At 51.4% G+C, this 21,933-nt stretch overlaps 1 protein-coding gene across 4 annotated transcripts in view; it reads right to left on the bottom strand.

The window, feature by feature from the left end:
- Positions 1–2,420: 2,420 nt before the first annotated feature.
- RBPMS (RNA binding protein, mRNA processing factor) overlaps positions 2,421–21,933 on the bottom strand; it is a 202,867-nt gene continuing 183,354 nt past the window's right edge. For 2 of the 4 annotated variants that reach the window (XM_005226042.5, XM_059882300.1), the window contains 3 exons: positions 16,869–16,938; positions 10,217–10,318; positions 2,421–3,895 (listed from right to left, as the gene is read on the bottom strand). In XM_005226042.5, the coding sequence (XP_005226099.1) occupies positions 16,876–16,938 (63 nt within the window). In that variant the 3' untranslated portion in view covers positions 2,421–3,895; positions 10,217–10,318; positions 16,869–16,875. Of the gene's footprint in view, positions 3,896–10,216; positions 10,319–16,868; positions 16,939–18,764; positions 18,899–21,933 lie in introns of all 4 variants that reach the window. The other 2 variants (XM_010820301.4, XM_010820302.4) reach the window with 2 other exon arrangements.

Raw genomic sequence — 21,933 nt, 5'->3', positions numbered from 1 at the left:
GAACACACTGACTTGCCACCACCCAGAACTGTGCAGGGCTCCAAAGACCTTCAGGGCCAACTTACCTTATGGAGTAAATCACAGCCTGACCTTGGCAGGCCCATCTCCAGAAACTCCAAGACCAGGTTTTATCTTGCATGGGAGTGTCAAGAAGCTTTGAACTTTTCTGCATCCTAGTTTTAAGGAAAAAGTACTCTTTTGTCCAGGTAAATACTAATATTTTAACCTGAGCATTATTTCCTATTCCATGTAGGTGTGTCTTTTAACTCCAAAGACAAGTTTGGGTTGAATTTAAGCATCTAACATGATTAAATTTCTGTTTATTGTTAATTAGCATGGCAAGAGAGTTAAACTTGAAATGAGCAGTATATGTGAGCAGTGGGGAACAGGCTTCCCTGTGGTCTTGATTTATGGGCCTGTTGTAATGGTTCATGGGCCCAGGGCCCTTTTCCACTCACAAAGCAGGAAAGTGTGGTTTGTACCATGGAAGTCCGGGTGAATCAGCACCCGTGGGTCGCTGGAGAGCTGCAAAAAGGAGGAAACCAGCCAAGGTTTCTCACAGCATATTGGCATCTGGGGCTTGGGGTCATACAGAGCCAGGCCAGTCTTGGGGAGTTGAGTGCCACCCAGGACGGTTTGCAGTGGTGACGGAGCTTCACTGTGGCAGGTAAATGTTTCCCTGCTTAGAGAGGCTTATCTGTTGGTTGACGGCATGTGGTTTTTTCAGTATCCAAGTCATGAGTTGTGGTGTAGGCATTGTGAAGACCAGTGTTACAGATAATGTCATTAGTAGCAGATACTCTTCTGCCTTCTCAGAATGTTGGACAATTGTTTGATGTCATCAGGTGTGACAGAACAGGGGGACCAGTTGAAGAGCAAGAGAGCGACCCTGTGCTGATACTCGAACACGCTTGTCCCCTAACAGTTGGACGTCCCAGTGATGGATGGGGAGACAGTAGGGAATCAGCTCGCACTCCTAGAGCTAAGCACTCCTACCTGAAACACTTGAGAATCAGTTGATTCCTATATGTCATTGTGACACAGACCCCAAGAATTGTTGGGGCGTCCGCCATGCTTTCTCGGTGAAAGTGGGTCAGCGACATATATTCAGGTGGTGGGTCCAGTGAATTTAAAGCGCACACATATGATTACACTGTAAGTATAATGCACATTTTGCAAGTTTTAAGGTTCTTTTCCAGATTCCTTTACTTTGTAATTTTGTTAGAAGGCACAGTTCTTAATTTCAGTACTAAATGGTGGTTTTATATTATAGCTGCATTAGTCCTGTGTTCAGAAGTGGCAGATCTTTACCCCCAAGGTAGGATTTACTCAATAACAAAAAATGGCCTAGTTATTGTTTTTCTGGATCCTACAAACTGGGACATTAAGTGTGTAAGCAGAGGGAACAGACAGACCTGCCCTTTTCTTATCCCAAGTTCCCAGTTCCAGAAGATATACTGTGTTTCTGCTCAGTGGAGTGACAGGAAATGAAGCTGGTGTTCAAGCGACCAGACAGTGGGTTGTGCCTGGAGTTCACACTAGACGGGCAGGTACTCTCTACACATTTGTCCCTTGCACAGTGATGGTGACCAGGCCCTCATTTTATGAAAAAGCACACAGCAGTGATGGTGTTCAGCCCCTCCAAGGAGGCACCCTCAGATCTGTGCCTCCTGGCTTGAACCTGGTGCCTTGGAGTGAGTGGGAAAGTCCCAGATGGGCTGAAGGTGAAGCCGCGTGATCGAGCCTGTCCCAGAGCTACGACCCCTGAGCCTTGATGGCTGTGGGCTTCAGAGCCTGGGCAGGGCGGCAGAGCTGTGCAGTCATTGTCTGCCTTCAGCCCTGGCTCCAGGGTTCTGGCAGGCTGTGGCTGGGACCCACTTTGGGTGGCTGGTCTCCTCTGCAGAAGGTATGTGTGATCCAACAGAACCCAGAATGTCCGTGCCCAGCAAGACGAGTAGCTGTTAGTGGTTGTTGCCCTCACTTGGAATTGAGCGCTGTGACCTCCCACCCCCTTCTGGGGACAGAGGACTTGGTGAGAGTGTTACATAGGTAGAGCATTTCTATTGCTTGGCTATCAATGCCTGTCTTACCACTTAATAGAATGTATTTCTTACTCTAATAAGTTAGTAGAAAACCACGAATGTAGGTTGCAGAGTCTTCATAGGCTGAGGTGGATGTGCAGTCTGCTGAGTGCAGTGAAAAGACATCGAGAGAGAGGTATGTGTCTCCCCCGTGAACCGCCTGTGGGGTCCCTGCGGAGCACCAGGCACCCACAGTAGAGCATTTGCATAGGCTCTCCCATCCCTCCCTTGGTTGCTCCATCCAGACCTGAAAATGGGAACAAAATCTGCCACTTCCTGGATTGCAGTATCAGGTGTACTTGGTTGGTCTTGCAAGAAGGAATTTGCCAAGCAGTGGTGTGACAGCTGGAATTAGCACTTTATTTTTAAAAATGACAATAGAAAAGTACCTTTAAACAGTTGATAAAAGCAAGAGTCTAGAACTGTCACCACGAACCAGGTGGTGCTGGAGGCCTCAGTAGCGCTTGGGTACACCGGGGACACCCCTCAAGCATTTCTCCTAAGTGTAAGAGCCTCTCACCCTTGGCTCTCGTTTGTTTTGTGATGACCTTTAAAAGCGTCTTGACACCTTGATTTCTAATAGAAAATAATGAAACTAAAAACCGAACACCAGCCATATAATCATTAGAACATCAAAATCTTCAGCGCACTGTGAGCAGATCAATAAGAGAGCTTGTGGTCATGTTTAATATGTCAGCAGTTAAAAATTTGTAGGTCAATGTATGTTTACACACAGCTGCTCTTCCACAGTGGGGAGAGTATGAGGTGACCCTGGAAGTGTCAGTTTCCCACACAGGACTGACCTGGGTGTGGAGGGAGTCTTGAAGCAAGCTGACCTCTCCTCATTGCTCACGCATCTTCCCCCAGGCCAATGTGTCACTGTCCCAGCGAATACAGCGGGATTCAAGGTCAGGTTTTTAAATGGTTCGTCTGGCCTGGTGCCGCCAAGACTCAGGAACACCAGCTCAGTTCAACTGATGTTCTGCAAATCGCTGGGCGCGCTGCGGCCACGTTGGCAGGGCTGGGCTCCCAAGCGGAGGCTTCCCCTTTAGACTCAGCACGTCCACTGAGGGTGTTGTGCATCAGCGGGGCTCACGCAGGAGCCTGCTGTTAGAAGAAAAAGGCAAGACCCAGAACTTGACAGTTTGTATAGTCACCTCTGGAGCTGCGGGCATGTTACAGGTGCACCTCAATGAGGAATCTGCACCAAGCACAGGCTGCTTTGCCCAGCCGGGAATCCGCCATCACACTGGAAGCTCCCGGAGGCTCTGATTGTCTTGCAGGACGTCCTAGCAGACTTGGAAGCAAACCTCAAGTACCGCACCAGCAGTTCTAACCTGTCACCGCGTTACTCATGGGCCCAGGCCAGGTAAACAGATTTCTATACATTCACCATATGATCCTGGAAATTCTGATAATATTTTAAACCATGCCTCAAACATGCAGCTTATTTTAGAGGAAAAATATATATATATATTTTAAATTACAAGCATTCAAAAGTCGAGCACAAAATGTGTGATCCAACCCAGTGTAAGATCATCCATCCTGTCACACTTAAAATGTTTGGTATAAAAATACTCACTCTCTTGGTTTTATCGTTGACATCTTTTATGTTTCATTTGAAAATATCTCCAAACTGTACAGAAATGGCAGACCATGCGTTCACAAATAACACACTATTTCTTACAATTATACAGTGTAAAAGAGTAAAACATTTTTTATTATATATTTTTTTCTTCGAGAAAAACAGATGTGTGATAGAGGCTGTGGCAAAGTCTTGAAGGGCTCAAAACTGGGCGAGGTGTTTTTCAAGCCTGAAACAGAAAGAAGGTGTTTAAGAGGAGCTGATCTCATAACCGCGTACAATCCTTTCTCTGAGCCTCAGGGCTGTTTGGAGGCACCGGTGGATAGAAGTCCCGGCTGAGAACCCCCTGGCTGCTCCCCTTCAGAGTTGTCCATGTGCTCGTCTGTGTAAACACAGAATACACTCACTGACCCTCTCCACAGCAAGACCCTGCACTAGAGGGTCGGTGGCCTCACAGTGGGTGCTTAATTTCTATTTATCTTTCTCTTTCCCCTGCAGTTGCGAGGAAACACTCGTTTTTTGTGGCAGAAAAAAGGGCCTTTGGACAATCAACAAGACTTTGCCTCTGCCAGAGCCCCACCTTGGTCCCAGGAGTTTCTTAAACACGTCTCAATTCTGTGTCCAAATTTCCTGGGTAGCACTTATAAAGAACCCACCTGTCAGTGCAGGAGACATGAGAGATGTGGGTTGGATCCCTGGGTCAGGAAGACCCCTGGAGGAGGAAATGGCAACCCACTTCAGTATTCTTGCCTGGAGAATCTCTATCCGTGAGGAGCCTGGCAGGCTGCAGTCCAGAGGGTTGCAGAGTCAGACCCGACTGAGTGACTAAGCACGCAACAAGGCTGCATTGGTAAGTGTCCTCCTCTTACTCATTTTACTATCGTCTACCCAATCCCTTCTTTTCTTACCAATAGGTGAGACTCGCATAAATCTGACTGTAGGAAAGGGACTAGAATTTTGGGTTTGTATATGGGAGGCGGCTGTCATTTCACATACAGTTTAAGTCCCCTATACTCGAACTTCTGCCAGTTGGGATGTCCCATCAGGTAAGGTCACGTGTCTGCAGTAAACCGTCACGTGCGTGCATCTTCTCCACGTGGCTGTGCGTCTGTGTACTTTACAGTAGAGAGGATAGTCATAGTGCATCTCAAGTCCAGGGTGCGTGGAAGCAAGTAGCTGGCACTTCTCTGAAGCGCCACGTGCTAGCGGTGGAAACAAGAGTGAAGATAACGGAGTGTGGAGCAAGAGATGGAATTGAAGGCCAGGGAAGGATGAAGAGCAACTGAAGAGCTTCCGTACGCAGGAAGTGAAAAGGGGATTTCTTCAAGGAGGCACAGGATGGGAACGTAGGACAGGAACACAAAGGTTGCAGCGGCTAGTCAGAGTGCCGTCCAGTGTTACCCTGTATCATCTGTGGTAAGGAGAAACTATACCCAGACATCACTGCATGGTTTTTTCCCGAGAGAACAGAATTGAACCAGCAAGGAACCAGCATCTGTGGTGCCACCACCGTCAGGCCTGAGTGAAACTGCACCTTGCCTTCACCTCCTCGTCCTCCTCCGGTCAGTAACTGTTCCTGCCTGTTCACTCGATGCCAGCCCCTGGAGGCCAGTTGTTGTATTCCTGTACTTATCAAGGGGACTGGAGGATTAAGTGTTTTGTTTTCTCTGCATTGTTTGTGTGAAAAGTATTATAAACCCAGTAAAGTACGGTTGTGCTTAGATTGTTGGGATAAGAGTGAGTGAGTGCTTGGGTTGAGAAATGCTTCCAACTTAAGCTCGGCGATCCCCACCTCCTCCCTCCACTTTCTCAGAAACACAGAACTTGTTCAGCAGGAGGAGGTGCCCTCCTTAAGGAAGATGCCGCTCTGATTCCTTTGCTTCTCTCGGAGCCCAGCACAGTGCCTAACCCCCACCACCACCCTCCCCACCCCCTGCAACTCGCTCAATGATGGAGGAGTCTAAGTGGGCAAAGTTTGACACTTGAAATCAGAAACACAAGAAGCAAAAAAAGGCATCCATATTCACAAGCAGTTTGCTGGCTGACGTGTCCTTTTAGGTCTGTATTTTCACAATTAAGCGTCCACTTTCACGTGATTAAGATTATACAGCTATCATACTTTTTCACACATCACAGATATCTACCAAAGTACCAAAGCCACACAATTTTGATAACCAAGAATACACCACTACACCAATTTCATCTGGAAGGATCCCTTCTTAAAAGAAGCCACGTGTCTTCTGCCCCCTGAATCTTTCTACCCAGTAGAAATCATGATCACGTCCAGGTGTGAACAGTCAGCAGCAGCTCTGGGGTTGGGACCAGGGTTATGGAGGGTCACGTAGTAGCTGCCGTTCCCTAATGAACTCTAGAGCTTCGGGCCTCATGTCCCCATGAGTGATCTTCGGCCTTCAGTCTGCCAAAGGAGCGCCCCCGCCCCAACCTCTGTCCACGGAGGAGGGGAACCAGTTTCCTTCCTCCACACTCCGGGCTCATCAGGCCTGGAATGACAAGTCCTGCGTCACTGCAAACTTGGCCCTGCGCCAGCAACCCAAGCTGCGGACATGGATTGCAGAAAAACCGATTCTAAGGAACAGCAGTTTCCACTTCCGAACAACTCACTGGGGACAGCAGCAGGTAGCCCGGGGCTCTGGGAACCTGAGGGGCCTGCAACGGCCGTCGGCCTTGACAGCACATGGGCTTGGACAGCAGCCAAGACCGGGGCCTTCAGGGACTGCGCAGGCAGGCGGAGGACCCTTCCTCGGTGGGCCCACAGCTTTAGCCCCTGCAGGCAGAGCCTGGCTGGTCTAGGCCTGCTTGCCTCTCGGGAGCTGAGGCCACGTTCGGGAAGTGCACCGTGCCCGTTCTGGCCTCTTTCTGGTTCCACAGTCAGCTCCCCCTGTTCCACTCACGTTGTGCTGGATGTTTCTGCCACGACCACAAAGGCCACGCGTCTCTACTCAGACTCACCACCTTGCCTTTACGTACACCGCACTCTAGGGTCACTCTGTCACCCTGACACCAACATTACCATCTGGGTTCGCCTCACCTTGGTGTTTCCACTTGATTCCTCACTGTGCTTTGGCCAGCCAGAGGACAGTTCCTAAAGCACCACTGTCCCCCCACCCAGATTTTCAGTGCCTCCCCAAGACCCTCAAATGCTTCGTTAAAACCCCCTTTGAGCAAGACCATGCTGTCTGTATTTGCACCTCCTCCCTTTGCTAGTGTATCTTCCACACACAGACCCTCCTATCTTTCAAAACTCAGGTGAAGCCCCACTTCTCCAGCCTTTCCTGGTCCCTTCAGGGCTTTCTCAGCTCTTCACAGGTACCCTCCCTGTCCAGACCACTTACTCGGATTATACAAGGATCACCTTGGATTATTTTCCTAAGACCAGCTCCACCTTCCTCTACTCCAGTCAGTCACTTGGGACGCTAGAACAAATGAAACCGGAACGATGGGCCGTTAGTGGGAGGAGGCCCAGAGACGCGGGCCCCTAGGCTTGATGATGCCAGGGCTGGGCTGAGAGCAATGAGGTGCCCGGAGCCCGTGTGGAGCTCTGCACGCTGGCCCTGGGGGCAGAGTGGGAGTCGCCACAGAAAGCTGGGACGGCCTGGGAAGCACCTGCCCAGCTTTTCAAGAAGCCCACCTGGTTCAGGATACTGTCCCCTTGCCGGGTTCCTGAGCAGAAAGAAAGGTGGATGGAGCTGGTTAACCTAGGCTGAAAGACGGACCTTTCGGAGTGAAAAAGGACAAGGAAGCGGGTGCGAGTTGATAGCTTCCTGAGCTTTTCCATAACTGCTGGGTAAAGGCAGCTCTCACATGGGAAAAGAATGTGTCCGCGTTGCCATAGCTGTTCCAGACTGAACACAAGGTCAAAATGTGGCTATTTCAGTCCCTGTAAACAAGGAAGGGGGTTTAGCTAGAAACGGAGTTCAAACCTTGGAATGTATTGACAAGGACATTTTAAACACGGCAAAGACATCCGGGAACACAGAGCACTGGGGTGGTGGGGAGGGGTCAGGCCCCTCTGTTCAGACAGCAGACTCTCCTCAGAGAGCCTTTCCTGAAAGGGGGTCACCTACGACACGCACGTGACGGGGTAAACAAGGGAAGACCGTGAACCACGTGGCACCCGCCCAGTGTGAAGACAGTGGAGAACGTCTCCTGGTGGCTTACGGCGTAGGAAGCTATTCTAATCCAGCTCCTTTCAGCTGTGTGTCCCCCAGTGCCTGGGGACAGCTGCTGCTGTGTGTGGGTCAAGGGCTGCCTGCTGGTGGTGGTCAGTGCCGTGACCCGGGAGAGGCCGCTCTTCCCAGAGGCAACTTGGTAGGTTCCAGTCTATTGATCCGAGCACCTTATGAGCTTTTTTTTTTTTTTCCTCCCAGCAATAAGAAAATCTGGTTTTCCACCAATCCATCCCTATATACTTGACCTGTTTTCTAATGATTTCTTCCCCAAGAGTTTTTCCAACATTTGTTCATTTTTACTAAAAGTCAAGTAAGGAATATTCTCTTCTACCAAAACCCCAACATCATATGACTAAAGTTTTTAATTATTGGTTTAGTTTTCATTTTCTGTTTTTAAATGTTCATACTAATTTGTAATAAAAAGACTGCTACTGCTAAGTCGCTTCAGTCGTGTCCGACTGTGTGCAACCCCATAGATGGCAGCCCACCAGGCTCCACCGTCCCTGGGATTCTCCAGGCAAGTTAACATTTAAAAAGGGTCAGTCAAAACGTCCCTGATGGTGCAGTGGCTAAGACTCTGCACTCCCAATGCAGGGGACCAGGGTTTGCTCCCTGGTCAGGGAACTAGATCCCACATGCTCCAGCTAAGAGTTCGCATGCCACAACTAAAGATCCTAAGCGACACAACTAAGACTCAGCAGGGCTGTCTGAGCTGGGCAGGGAGGTCTGGGAGCTCCCTGGGTAGCCCTGGGACCCAGAAGCCTCACCAGGAACAGGGCTAGTTCCTCCCGCATCCGCACTGGCACCGCCCACTCAACCAGGTTCATCTGTGGTCAGACTCCCAGCTGCCTCCCCCCCAGGACCAAGCCTGGTTCTCCTGCCCCTCGTCACCAGGCCCTCCCGGTGTCCACAGTCACCACATGCTCCAGCTGCGTCCTGACGGGGCTCATCTGTTTGTGCCCCAATTACTGAAGTCTGGGTTGATTTATTGCATTAAAAAAAAAAAAACCCTACACTAACCTGTTGAAAAGTTATATATGGGTGGCTTTCAATTGGTCCTTAAATTTCCCCAGAGGAGGGGAGAAAGCAAAATAAAATCTTTTTACTGAGTGGTAACATCAATAAGAATACCGTGGGCACTTCCATTAAGGACCATGACAACAGGAAAACCTGACCAATCAGAAGCCTGTACAACTGGTGGGTATCTGTCGGCTTTCCCCAGTGATGTGGGAAAAACATTTACCTGTTAGTAAGTTTGGTTAGTGTCTCCTGCATTGCGGGCAGATGCTTTACTGCCTGAGCCTCCAGGGAAGCCCCAGGTTAGTGTGAGAAACAGACCTCACTGGGGAAAAAAGACCCCCAAGTGCTGGAGGCCAGCTCCCCGCACAGGCACCACACGCCCCTCTGGAGGCCAGGAGAGGTGGTGTTCTGAGCACGTGCTTGCTTACCTCCCAAATGTGGTAATGACCTCCTAGGCCCGACTGCCCGATTCTGTCCTTAGCAGGAATCGTATTCCCTTTGTGACTCATCTGTGCTTTATAGGCCCCTCACAGGGATGCAGTCTGCCACCTTATTTGGGCCGAGCCGTAACTGCGGTTGGCCTGCCCCTGGCATTCCTGCTGTCCTAGGTCAAGCTTTCCAAAAAGACTGGAAGGCCCACACACGGTTCGCCTCTGGGAACTCTGCTGCGCGATGGAGACCTCACTGCACTGCTACAAGCAGAACTGAGCAGTGACGGCTGGTATCAATGGAAAAGACGGACAAGTCACTCAAATCCTCACCACCAGAAAAGCCCCAGTTTAGAGGAATCCAGTGAGATACCATCATAGTTCAGTCACGCTCAAGGCCCATCATCGCTCTATTTCTGAAAAGGCTCATCAAAATGTCTCGAGTCATAAGAAAGGGTTACACTATATTTAGCATAAATGGATTAATAAGAGGGATATACATACTACATCAAGATTTCCACCAAAACTGTTAATTTAAAAAAAAAAAAAAGGCTTAGGGCTTCAAGGGAAAAGCTTCATTTGTATCTAAGTTCCCTTTGGTGGATGATCTCATCCCTGGATGCTGCTGATGAGAAGTGTCAACTCTCAACCAGGCATTACCCAGCAAAGCTGCGAGGACCAAGCACTGAGCCACACGCTCTTAAGAACCTGCAGAGCTCACCTGCTCTCCTGGGATGACGTCTCTCAGCAGGTGGCGGCCGGAGGAGGTGACAAAGAGCTTGCCCCGATCCCGAGCACCCACCCCGCATGGGAGGCTGGTCCCGACCACACCGCTCTTATCTACGCGGTTGTGCCCGGCCCAGGACATGCTGCTTCTCGGGAGGAACTGTTCAGTCTCGGCTTGGAACTCACCAGCATGCTCCAGTTTTGTAGAACAGCTCAAGAACAGTAGCCACTTGAAGATTGCGTTAATACCCACAAGACAGATTGCAGCCACCATCACACACCTGGAACCTGGGGTGGAGAGAAGAGCAGCCATTAACACCAGTGACGTCCACGCCGGCTGGTTCTGAGGGCAAAGAGCAAGGCCCCAGCACCAAAGGCATCTGCCTGCTGAACCCAAGGACAGACACCACTAGGAGTGACCAGGACCGTCAGGGCCACGAAGGGCATGCAGTGAGGTGCGGTGGGGTGGAGGAGGCTCTGCGGGGCGGGGGTGGCATCTGTCTGCTGAACCCAAGGACAGACACCACTAGGAGTGACCAGGACCGTCAGGGCCACGAAGGGCATGCGGTGAGGTGCGGTGGAGTGGAGGAGGCTCTGAAGGGCAGGGGTGAGGCGGCCGGCAGCAGAGGGGGGCTCCCTGATAGCTAGGCCAGTGGGGAGGGCACCTGGAGAAAGGGGTGCCCTTCAAGAACACCAGGGTGTAAGCGCCCCAGGGGCAGACTGGCAGGGCCTCTGCACACACATCCCCACAGGCTAGATCCCCAGGACTGGCCAAAAGCCTCAGGTACCCCGATAGGAGGAACCTGTAACCAACTCCAGGGGCCACCCCAGACCCCACGGTCAACTCTGCTCAGCCCAAGGCCAAGGAGCCACTCTCCAGGAGAACCACCTACTAGAAAACAAAAACCCAAGGCAAACATGTGTGAACACATATCCTGCTGTTCTCAAGGTCTGAGAATTTGAAACGCTAAAAGGGACAGAGTGTCAGTGGGCCATACATTTTTGAATGTTTTTCCTGCAGGCATGGCTGCCTCCGAGCCGGCTGGTTTTCATCAAGAATTCCTGGTGCTGAGGAAGCCCGAAGGATGGCCCATGTGGACCCCATTCCCCACTAACATTCCTCAGGTTCTCAGCACTGCTGTTCTTCCTGGGACAGAGCACCTGCTCCAGGCAGGCTTCGTGAACTGGAGGTCAGCTGTACAGAGTTGACCCCAGGAGGCCGCAGGGAGACCCATGCCCTGCACTGAAAGATCACCTTCTTAGGGCATCTCTCTTCTCAGAATCAAGCGGGAAAAAAAAGTTCTTCCCAGAATTTCACTATAAAAAACATTAAAAGATGAATAGATGTGATTCTGCTTTCCTAGTAAAACTTGGGTTATCTGAGGACAGAAAAAATAAATATTCACCCTGCAAACAAAACATCTCCCCTCATCCAACTTCCCCCGGCCTTGTCCACACTTGCCGGGCGCAGGCGAGGAAGGAGGGAGACCCAGAGAGGCCCTGGGGCGGCCAGACCAAGGCTGCATTTTTGGGATGCTTGTTGTTTAAGAAATCATACTGATGACCAGATGCCACTCAGCCCCTGGACTGAAGCTTATCGTGATGACTCAGGACTGGTGATTTAAGAGTCCTGGGACCCTACCTAGCTTCTCGCCCCAGGTTCTGGGAGCACAGGGTTTTTATCAGCAAGGCACTCTTTGCAGTTGCTAACATCAGCAACTCTTGTCTGCACACCGGGCGGGCAGACAGAATGCCTGCTCTGTAGACACCCCAGGAGATGACTCCCCAAGGAACACAACACACCAGAGGGGAATCCCAGGTGTTCAGCCTTAACTTTATGGGGAGCACATGGGCCTTCTGAACCTCCACCTTCTGCCAAGTGGAGCTGATGGTGGGAAGGGTTATGGCAGAGGTGCAGGTGGGCTCCTGCAGGTGGCCCTGCCCTGCGCCCGTGCAGCCACCCAGACTCAGTGTTCTGCTCTCTGTGAACGTCTTCGGGACCAGACAGGCAGCTCCCTGGTGCGCATGCTCAGGGGTCTCCCAGCCAGAAACAGGCTATGGACGAAGGGCGGGGTGGGGGTGTCACACAGTCTGGGTTTGTAGATGCGCTGGTGAGCAGACGCCTGGTGTGTCTGAACTCCCAAAGCTGGAAGGGATGCCACGACCCCAGTACCTGGCAGGAGGCAGGTTCTCAGGCCATCCCTACTTTTTAATGCACACAGGAAGCAGAACAGACCAACCCCAGGCTTCATAACCAGGGCATGCAGAGACCCCTCTCAGGGCAGGGCTCGTGAACTCGGGCCTCCCAGGTTTGGGAAAGCCAGCAGTGCTTTAAAGCGTCAGCTGGCTCAAGCCTGTTCACTTAGATTTAGCAAAAGAGGAGGTGAGCAGAAAAGCAGAGAAGTAAAACTGTTCCCTAAACTTGAGTAAAGTGAGGTTTGTTCTGGGGCTTCCCAGTTGACACTAGTGGTAAGGAACCCGCCTGGCAACGCAGGAGACCTAAGAGACTCGGGTTCGATCCCTGGGTTGGAAAGATCCACAGGGGGAGGAAATAGTAACCCACTCCAGTATTCTTGCCTGGAGACTCCCATGGACAGAGGAGCCGGGTGGGCTACAGCCCATAGGGTCACACACAGTCGGGCATGACTGAAGTGACTGAGCAGGTATGCACACAGGTTTGCTCTAGAAAAGGAACCCCATGTAAATACCGGTGAGCTTTCATCTCTGCTCCTGTGTACAAGAAGCACCTGCTACCCTTGACTTTTGCCTTTTTCTCTTGTTCTGCATTTCTCCATTAGCCCTTCTCACCATCTGACCTACCGTGTTTTAGTAGCTTATTACTCTTCTCCCTGTCTTACAATGTCTCCACCAAGGCAGGGGTTTTGTCTGCTTCTGTCCACTGCTGTATATGCGGTACGAAGAATAGCACTTTATGCCCCGCAGATCTTCACTGAATACTGATTGTGCTAATCTACTTCAGTGTGACTGAAAGACCTTGGTTCATAGAAGAAAGGGAATGGTCCTGGGGCCTCTTCTAGGAGAAGGCAGGGGTGATTCCAAGAGCCACAGCAGTTATCAGGATACCATGAAGACTGCCCTTCCCACCCTGCTAAACTCTAAGTTCTGCCTGGATATCTAGCTCCTGGACTCTCTGGATGATAGCCACATACCCAAGGCTCTCGTGTTCACAACCAAAGACAGACTAGGCCATTCCTCCCTGAAAGTAAACAGAAGGAACAAACAGCTTCAAATTCCAGCTTTGTTATCTCTCGCTATGTCCTCTGATTTGGTGAGGCTGTAACTACATGTGCCTCTAGTTTCTATGCTGTGGTTTTGGTCCACAGCCAGGAAAATTTCATGAGTTCCTAATGAACACCCTCTCACATCCACTCCAACTCCAACTCTTTCTTCTCCCTTTTTTCTGATTTATTTAATTACATTTGGAAATGCAGGAAAATTGCATAACCAGGAACTCCAACCAGGAAAACTTGCGTAACCCTTATTCCTACTAAGGAATGAATACAGACTTGCTCGAGTGTCCTATTCTCAAACCATCTGGGAAATTGATCACTTCCAATCAGTATTATGTATTCTGGGACACTCTACCACATGGCTGAACCATCAGCAAAACTCTGTAGTGAGGTGCACACATTGCAACTAGACTAAACATCATCTGTCAAGCAAGATGTTGAACAAATTAAAGAGTCAATAACACCCAACCACCGAACAACCACTCTTCTAAAGGTCTTACTTACGCCACTGATGGCGGTCCACACACACACACACCTCCTCAGGAGCATCCTGAGCGGTAATTCTTTCACTCTGAAATGTGTGTCCATGGCTCTTGCCCATTAGAACTTAAGCTCTTCAGGGGCACAGGCCTCGTTTCCCGCATTTTTACATCACATAGTAGATACATAACGTGTTTATTTAAAGAATAGAGAGCTCGTTTACTTTTCTAGTCAGTGATTTCCCTTTAGAAGAAAGAGCTCAGCGTGGGTCAATCAACAACTCAAGATGTATTAATGTGTCTTTTGTTACCCAGATGTTCAATATTCACTTACATAACCAACCACTGGACACAGGCATTAGTTTCTGCAACACCACCCCCGCTCCCAGTCAATAATGTGTTAAAAAATCCTTGAGGGCCCCCTGGGGGAACAGGCCTGGAGTCTTCAGGGTCCAGAAGGAGGCAGCCCTGACATCTCCCAGGTCCTCGTGTCTGACACCAGATGTCACTCCTGCTCCTGTTCGGGGCCCTTCCCAGTGAGTGCAGAAAGGCCGCGTGGGTCACCAGTGGTGGCACTTACCCCTCACTTAGCCTTTTCAAGAGGCTCATTCTGCTACAACGTGTTGGCCATTGCGGCGGCGCCACTGTTTTCAACTCTAATTTACATTTCCCTACGATTACTCAGCCTGGATTATTAGCTGTCTCGGAAAGGGCTTGGTCCAAGAGGCTGGACGGAGCCTGAGTCATGGGGCCCTACTGAGCTGGTCTAACATCGGGCGGGACGGGAGACTGCAGCCCCAACGCAAGTGCGGTGTAATGAGCTCAGGGATCTGTCTTCCTCCCTAAGCACCTCCTCGCCCCACTCGAGTCCCTCAGACCCCAAGGAAGGCGCCTGGCCATGGCCCGAGTTTATCTTAGAACAAATGATGCAGCCACAGGAGACATGACATCCTTAGGTGGATCCGACAGTGTCTTAGAAGTCATACTTTAAGGGGAGTGGGGTGGGGGTGGGGGCAACTGCCAGCCCTTCCCTGGAGGCCACACCCACACTAGGTCTCTGGGGAAAGGAGGGAGCTCTCTTCAACTGCTTACTGATCACGTCTTCTCTTTGTTCTTTATAAACGCTTAAAGCAAAATCCTCCCTTAGGCCCTATGCCACCACCACCACCTTTTGCCAACTGGAAATGCCAGCATCTCATGCAGCTTTCCTTCAGCATCCGACACTGCGGACCAAGCAGCTCAACACTGCCCCCCGCCCCGGCCCCGGGCGGCCCCCGCTCCTGGTCCCTCTTCACTGCGGACAAGCTGACTCCTGACAGTTGGGGGAGCCTCCAGGTTCTGTCCCACTGGCCTCCCCTGCGATGTCATTCATCTCCTCAACTGTTAGCTGATGCTAAAAAAAAAAAGCTAGATCTACATTCCACCCTGTGCTCTCCTTCACGAGCGTCACAGTTTTCGGTTTTCTTACCCTAGACACCTCTAGGTAAATGCCTACCAGCCTCCAAACATTGAGAGAGAAACATGGTCGTGGAAGAGAGAGGTGCGTGGGGAGAGTGTCTTCTGGAGCCTGTAACACGACCGTGCGGGTCCCGCGTCACCCGCTAAGGAGGAGGTTCCCACAGAATGGAATGACTAAGGCTTTTCAGAACAAAGACACAATGGCTGGGGATATATAAATCAAGTGTGAAAGTTAATTATGGGGAATTCCGTGGTTGGTTGAGTAGTTAAGACTTCACCTTCCAATGCTGTGGGTGCCTGTTCAATCACTGGTTGCGGAGCTAAGATGCCATATGCCTCGTGGCCAAAAAAACCAACCAAACCAAAAAACCCTCCTATAAAACAGAAGCAGTATTGTAACAAATTCGACTTTAAAAATGGTCCACATAAAAAAATATAATAATAATTAATTATGGGCCTGCATATTGATATGAAGCATGGACTTAGGAAATTCTGTACTTAAAGGGACTCTGGAACACCTCAAAACTTAAAATTTGTGTTTTTAGGCAGGGAAAATAAGTCTCCCTTAAATAACAAACTTTAAGATGTCACAAAATATTTTAAAGGAACATTTTAGGTATCTACCACGAACATTTAGAATATAATTGTCATTCACTAACATTACCGTTTCATTCAAGTGTATTTTAACACAGAAAAGAACATCATTCCAGAATAAAGGACAAATACAAGCAGCGTTAAGGGAAGAACCCTGGTTTTTCCCTTCTTCACAGATGAGTGACAAGCATGGGGTGACTGCTGGTCCAAGGGTTACAGGTATGGGTGCCACTGGTTTAGGTTCTGAGTAAGAGGTGAGGGCAAGTTTTCCCAAGGCGTGCTCTAAGTAAAACCTGAGTCTCCTAAGAGTCTCTGAGAAAAGGGTTTCCTGGTCTCAAGTTTGAGAAATACTGTTGCATCCTAGAGTTTCCTGATCTCAACGATTCACAGTGCTCACATTGTTATAAAGGTTCTGAGAATTGCTTGGTGAAGAAATCTTTTAAGCTCCAACCCCGCAAGCATGTAAAGTCTCTACCCAAGGACAAGTGCTCTTTGACCACACTCAGAAATACATGGGTTAGGGGACGGAGCGGTACAATCGTAGCTTATTGAAGTTGATGTCTTCCAGTACAAAAATGTCATCCCTCAACTTACTTATTGCCAGAGGAAGAATCCTGATGGGTTGGAGTGTGGACCACCCCTGGCGGGGTGGGATTTCTGAGGCTCTGATGCCTATTGCTAATCCTCCTGTTAGGTGAGGCTCTGGCCTTCTGACCCAGGACGAGAGCCCTCTGGAAGTCCTGACCTTTTATGGTACCCAGAATGTCAGCAAGTGAAATCTGCCCTCGGCAGTCCCCCTGGAAATGCAAACGAAGGGGACCTGAGCCACCAGCTGAGACTTCAGGTCAACAGGGCAACCTGCCTGAGGAAAGTGAACCTCAGAACTCTCTGGGCCATGTGGGGCTCCTGGGGTGAGTGGAACAACCTTGGACAAGCCCAGGAAGCACCTAGGAGTGGGTGCTAGGGCAGGATGGGGGCCACCCAGTTACAAATGTCTGCTCTGTCCTGGGCTCGTCCAGGCGTGGGACACAGTTCTTGTTGAAATCAAGTACTTACGTAGGATTCAGCAGAACTGACGGGACTTCCAGCCCTGAGAAGTAGCCTCGGAGGGAGGGAGCCAGCGCATCTGGAAGACACGTGGGTAGAAGGCTGTGAACCAAGGCCCCGGACGCATGTCCACTCCTCACAGGGCGGCCAGCAGAGCCCCCACCCCATTCACTGTTCCCAGGTCCTTGCCTGCGGGCAGCTCCCCATCAGGGGCTGAAAAGCATCAGAGCCGCATCCTGAGAACGCCTCCACAGGACCACGCTCTCAGGAGCCCCGGGGGTCCCCTGCTCCCAGCCTCCTCTACAGCCGACAGCCAGTGCAGGGCTGGAATCTGCCCAGTGAGCCGCCATCCCCACGCTCACCCAGCATCACCCAGGCTGGGGGGCCAGCCTGCCCAACGGCTGGAAACCTGTCTCTCTCGGATCAGGAAGGGACGGTTCCTGACACCATCCATGCCAGTGGTCTGGCCAGGAGGGCGTTTGAGAATCTGCTCCTGTGCTTTTAGAAAAGGCCTCTGGGCACTGTGGGGGGTGTCTGGTATCCCATGCCCTCTGCTCACTCTGTGGGGCCCAGCCTCTTCTGTTAGGTTTCCAGGATGCAAGGCCAGCCCTACCCACAAATGGACTGTGATGCTGGGTGCACTTGGCAGAATGTTCTCCATCCTGTACCAAAGAAAATGTGAAAATAACAAAAGGGCAAGTGCCCTTCGGCTTGAACAGACGTCCATCTACTGGCATCGTGGGCTTTGCGCCTAAGCATTTGGACAGAGCTGAGAGATGAGAGATCCCCGTTTACCGCTGCTTCCGTTTATACTCCCCACCAGCCCCTGAGCAACACAGGAAGCAGCGCTGGGGTTGGGGGAAGGCGGGCAAATTACAGCAAAGGCGAGGCTGCCAGCAGGAGACCCGGAGGTGGTACCCTCCCCAGCACGGCAGGAGGAAGACTGCGCTTCATTTCGGTTCACGGAAGCTCGTTTCTAGAGTGGAATGCGATGCTGGGGGGAACTTTACCCTGGCAAGCCAACTTCCGTGGCTTAATAAAATCAAATCTGCCAGCAGAACCCCCTTTTCACAGCCATCTTATTCATATCTCCAAAGCATGAACAGGTGAAGCAGCCCTCTGGCTGAGCCAGAGGTGCAGAGGGCCTGGAGAGCTTCCACCTCCTCTCACCTGATACGTACAGGTGGGGAAATCGGCTGAGGGCTGGGTATTCTGAGTGGTGTCCACCATGGTCAGAGCCCAGTGGGCCTGGGGCTGGGTCAGGGCTCAGGCTCCTCCAGCTCTAACTAGATTCTACAAGCTGGGCTGACCCTGGCCTTTCCCTGTGGGTCACACGCAGAAGTCTGCAGAGCTCCCTTCGACCCCACAGGCATCCTTCACAGAGTGACTGTGTCCCTTCTATGGTGAGGGGCCACACTGGGGGACACCATCCCTTCCTGGAGCAAAGTGGTCTGGCCTCACTCACTCCATATACCAAGGGTGTATATGGAGCTTCTGCCTAACACCAGGACTGTTTCATGGAAGCCCTTGGGCTGGCTGTGCCTTAGAGACCCACCAGGGCAGAACATCACATATGACTAGAAACGGGTTTACCAGCCAAAGTGGAGCCCCTGTATCGGGACGGTGAAGCTGTATTCATGGGGGGGACACCAGCTGGTACTGAAGCTCTTTTAGGACCAAACCAGAGTCTTTTCAATACTCATAGCAACGAAGGGGACAGAGATCAAACCTTCTCATGCAGGCAGTCTAAAAACATGTCACATGGGGAATTTAGGGGGTGCAGAACAAAGGAGGGGAAGAGAGAAGGGGAAACGTGGGAGGCAGGGGCAGAAGGGAGAGAGGGAGGGTAGAGAGGAGGGCGAGAAGGCAGAAGGGAGAGACACAAAAGAAAAAACTCATACCTACCCATGGCTTACGGCTTTGTGCATCTGAATCCACTTGCTCACTAAGCAAAGGGCAGAGTTGGAGCTGCCTCCCTGACACAAGTAGTAAAGGATGGGACAGGGGCACAACCCCGTGGCAGGTGGGGGGCTGGGAACCTAGACACACAGTGGAGGGGGGATGGGTCCGAGTGCACCGGGGTTGGGGGAGCAGTGGCGGCGGCCGGTGATGCCCAGGTGCGGGGCTGGGGCATGGAGCCCAAGGCGCGCTGGTGTTTCACAGGAGCCCGGGGAGAGGGGGACGCAGGGTGGATGGCATGACTCCCGTTTCGGTGCAGGTGACGGTGACAAGGAGACCCACCCCCCTACCCCATCCTGCACATCCGCTCCAGCCTCTCCACTGCACACACAGCCTCGCACTCTCCAGGGCACCTGCCTGTGGTGGGGACCAGAGCCCCACGGGGAATGGGCAGGCAGATGCTGAGCCAGGGGCCAGAAGCCGGGCTCAGCTGAGCAGAAGTACAGTCAGCCCATGGGCTGGTCCTCAGGGAAGGTGAGGGGGCAATGGGCCTGAGACCCAGTGGGACGTGGCCACTCCTGCACATGCCCAGAAGGTGGGCTCTTCCCCGCCGCGCCGCCCCCCTCAACCAAAGGCTGCCTCCTTCCAGCTCCACGGGGGGCAATGCCATCTTCCTTTCAGCAGGAACTGGCCTAGCCTGCGCTTGTCATCAGCAACGTCCCCGTCCCCGTGCCCGAGGAGGGCAAAGCAGCAGCAGAGCTCACGGGCAAAACACATAGGCAGCCAGCCCCGGGGGAACAAGTGTTCTGTGCTAATCGCCACTCTCCTCTGAGAAAAGAGGGTTCATCCTTATGCCACTCAGACTGCTGTTCTGCTGTGGTTTCTGGTTCCCGGTCACTTGTGGCCACTCCTGCCTGGCGCCTAGGGGCTACTTAGATGCGTCATGAACACTGGGGAAACCCATGACTCGCTGACTCTGGCTCGAGGGACCATCCAGCGTGGCTGACCTTCCTCCTAAGGCCACCGTCCTGTTCAGCAGAAAAATGCACGTGTGCTCGACCCCATGTACACAACTGCACGCTCACAGTGTTGTGTGCAATTCCAGGGGCCTCAGAAGTCCCTGAAAGAACCTCTAACGTAACAGATAAGATCCAACCAGAGACTGCCAGACACAGCACGCAGCCTGCGACACGTGAGTAAGCAACGTGGAAGACCCTGGCGCATCCACTAGAATCTCATCCCCAGGGAACACACTGGGGTTCCGCCATCACGCTTCTTGAGGAACGCTCCTCCCCAGGGCAGCAAGGGCAACCCTGGAGTCTCCACCACCTCAGCATCATACCAGCTCCAGTGACTGGTGACAGACATGAGAAGAAATGACTCAGTGCACAAATAAAGTGCTAGAGAAGAGGAGATACCAATAAAACATCCATCCTCTTCCATGTACAGATGAGGGACTAAGGCCCAGAGGATTCAAATACAGAGACTTCACATCCTAAATAGTGTTGCCAAGCATAGGAAGACCTTGACTGGGCTCCAGAGTGGGCTCCCTGCCTCACCCAGTAGCTCTCCTACAGTGTTTTGAGGAGCAAACATGGTAAAGCAGCCAAAGGGCTACTATTTCATTGTGCTCTTCCTTCCTAGTGACAATGCCATCATCATCCCACTTGCCTTTAGAAACAGTCACGAGACGTGCTTACTAGGTGGCTGGTTCCACCCCTGGGAGCCACCATTAATAAACACCCCTCGGTTTAGCGATTTTCTTCTCTGTGGACTCAAGGGACAAGTCTAGACCAGTGGTTCTCAGAACATGGTCCCCCGATCACCAGCATCACCTGGGACCATGTCCGAAACGCAGAAACTGTTAGGGGGAGGGCTCAAGCACCTGCATTTATCAAGTCCGCCAGGTAACGTTGCTGCATACGCATGCTCAACTTTGAGAGACCCTGCTCTTGAACAAGGTTTCCTAAAGGGCAGCTGGAAGAAGTGAGTCACGCTCTGCAGTCAAGTACGTTTGAGAGAAAAACACACCGTCTCAGCAGATTCTAGATCCACATCACTACGGGAAAGGCTCCGAGAAGTTGAAACAAACCTGTCTGGCCTGATTTCATCCTGGGTTTCCCAAGTTTATCAGATCACATCATCTTTTAAATTACATAACAGTATTGAGAAATGCTGGTCTGTGGTGACATTTGGTGGACGTGGGAGGCTGAGCATGCCGACGCGTCAACCAGTTCTTGAACAAAACTAATCAGAGCTAGGCGATCACCAAACCAGCTGGTTCCCTGGCTGTCTGATCTACAAGTCACAGTCGCAACTTCCCTTTCCTAAGGCGGGTGCTGGGCCTGGATGCAGACTTCTCGGCACCACATTCAGAACTGAGCTCTCTCTCCTCTTAAAGACATGGAGATTTTTAGGCGGGTTTTTCCCACTGTCCCTAACACAGAGCCCTGAAGACCCTGCCAGAGCTTTCTCAGCCATGAGCCACCGGCCACCAGCCACTCCTATGCTATTTATTCATGATCAACTCTGCCTCCACTGACTCCGACTCTAAGGCTCCGCTCTTAAGCGGTATCACCAAATAAACAGGTCAGGTCCCACAGCAAACTCTGCTGCAGGCTGTGGAGAGGCAGCCAAGCCGGACACCTCCTCTGGTCCAAGGAGGTAGAAACTCATCCAACAGACCCCTGTGATGATTCGCAATTACAAAAATGGTGATCCTCATGATGGGATGAATTACAGGATTCTGTGAAACAGCAATCTTCCCCATTTCTAACAAGGCGTTCACCAAAAGCAGAACACTTGCCAGAATTTCTCTACCCCACAAGATGAGGCCCATTCCCTAAAGGAACGTCTACCCCCAGTCTCCCTTCCAACCCCTCCCACTCTTTCTAAGGACAAAGAAGACAGAACTGCAATCAGCATTTCTTACTATTTCTTTTACAACACTCTTTGCCTGGAGCGATTAAGCAAGTGGCCGTTACCTAGACAAAAATGTCAAGATTTCTGTGAACTGGTTCAAAGGTTGAAGTGTGCCATCTAACCCACTCCAACAGCCGGTGGGGGTGGGGATGGCGGGGAGAGGAGGCTGCAGCCAGGCCCCAGCCCCGTGACCGTGCACCATCTCCAGGTCTGAACGGTGCGAGGTTGCTGAGGTCCGAGTCCAGGCAGCCAC

This window comes from Bos taurus, chromosome 27, assembly GCF_002263795.3.
Source record: "Bos taurus isolate L1 Dominette 01449 registration number 42190680 breed Hereford chromosome 27, ARS-UCD2.0, whole genome shotgun sequence".
In the NCBI taxonomy this organism is placed as follows: Eukaryota; Metazoa; Chordata; class Mammalia; order Artiodactyla; family Bovidae; genus Bos; species Bos taurus.
The sequence above is the reverse complement of the archived record's forward strand: the minus strand, read 5'-3'. Positions and strand labels throughout refer to the sequence as shown.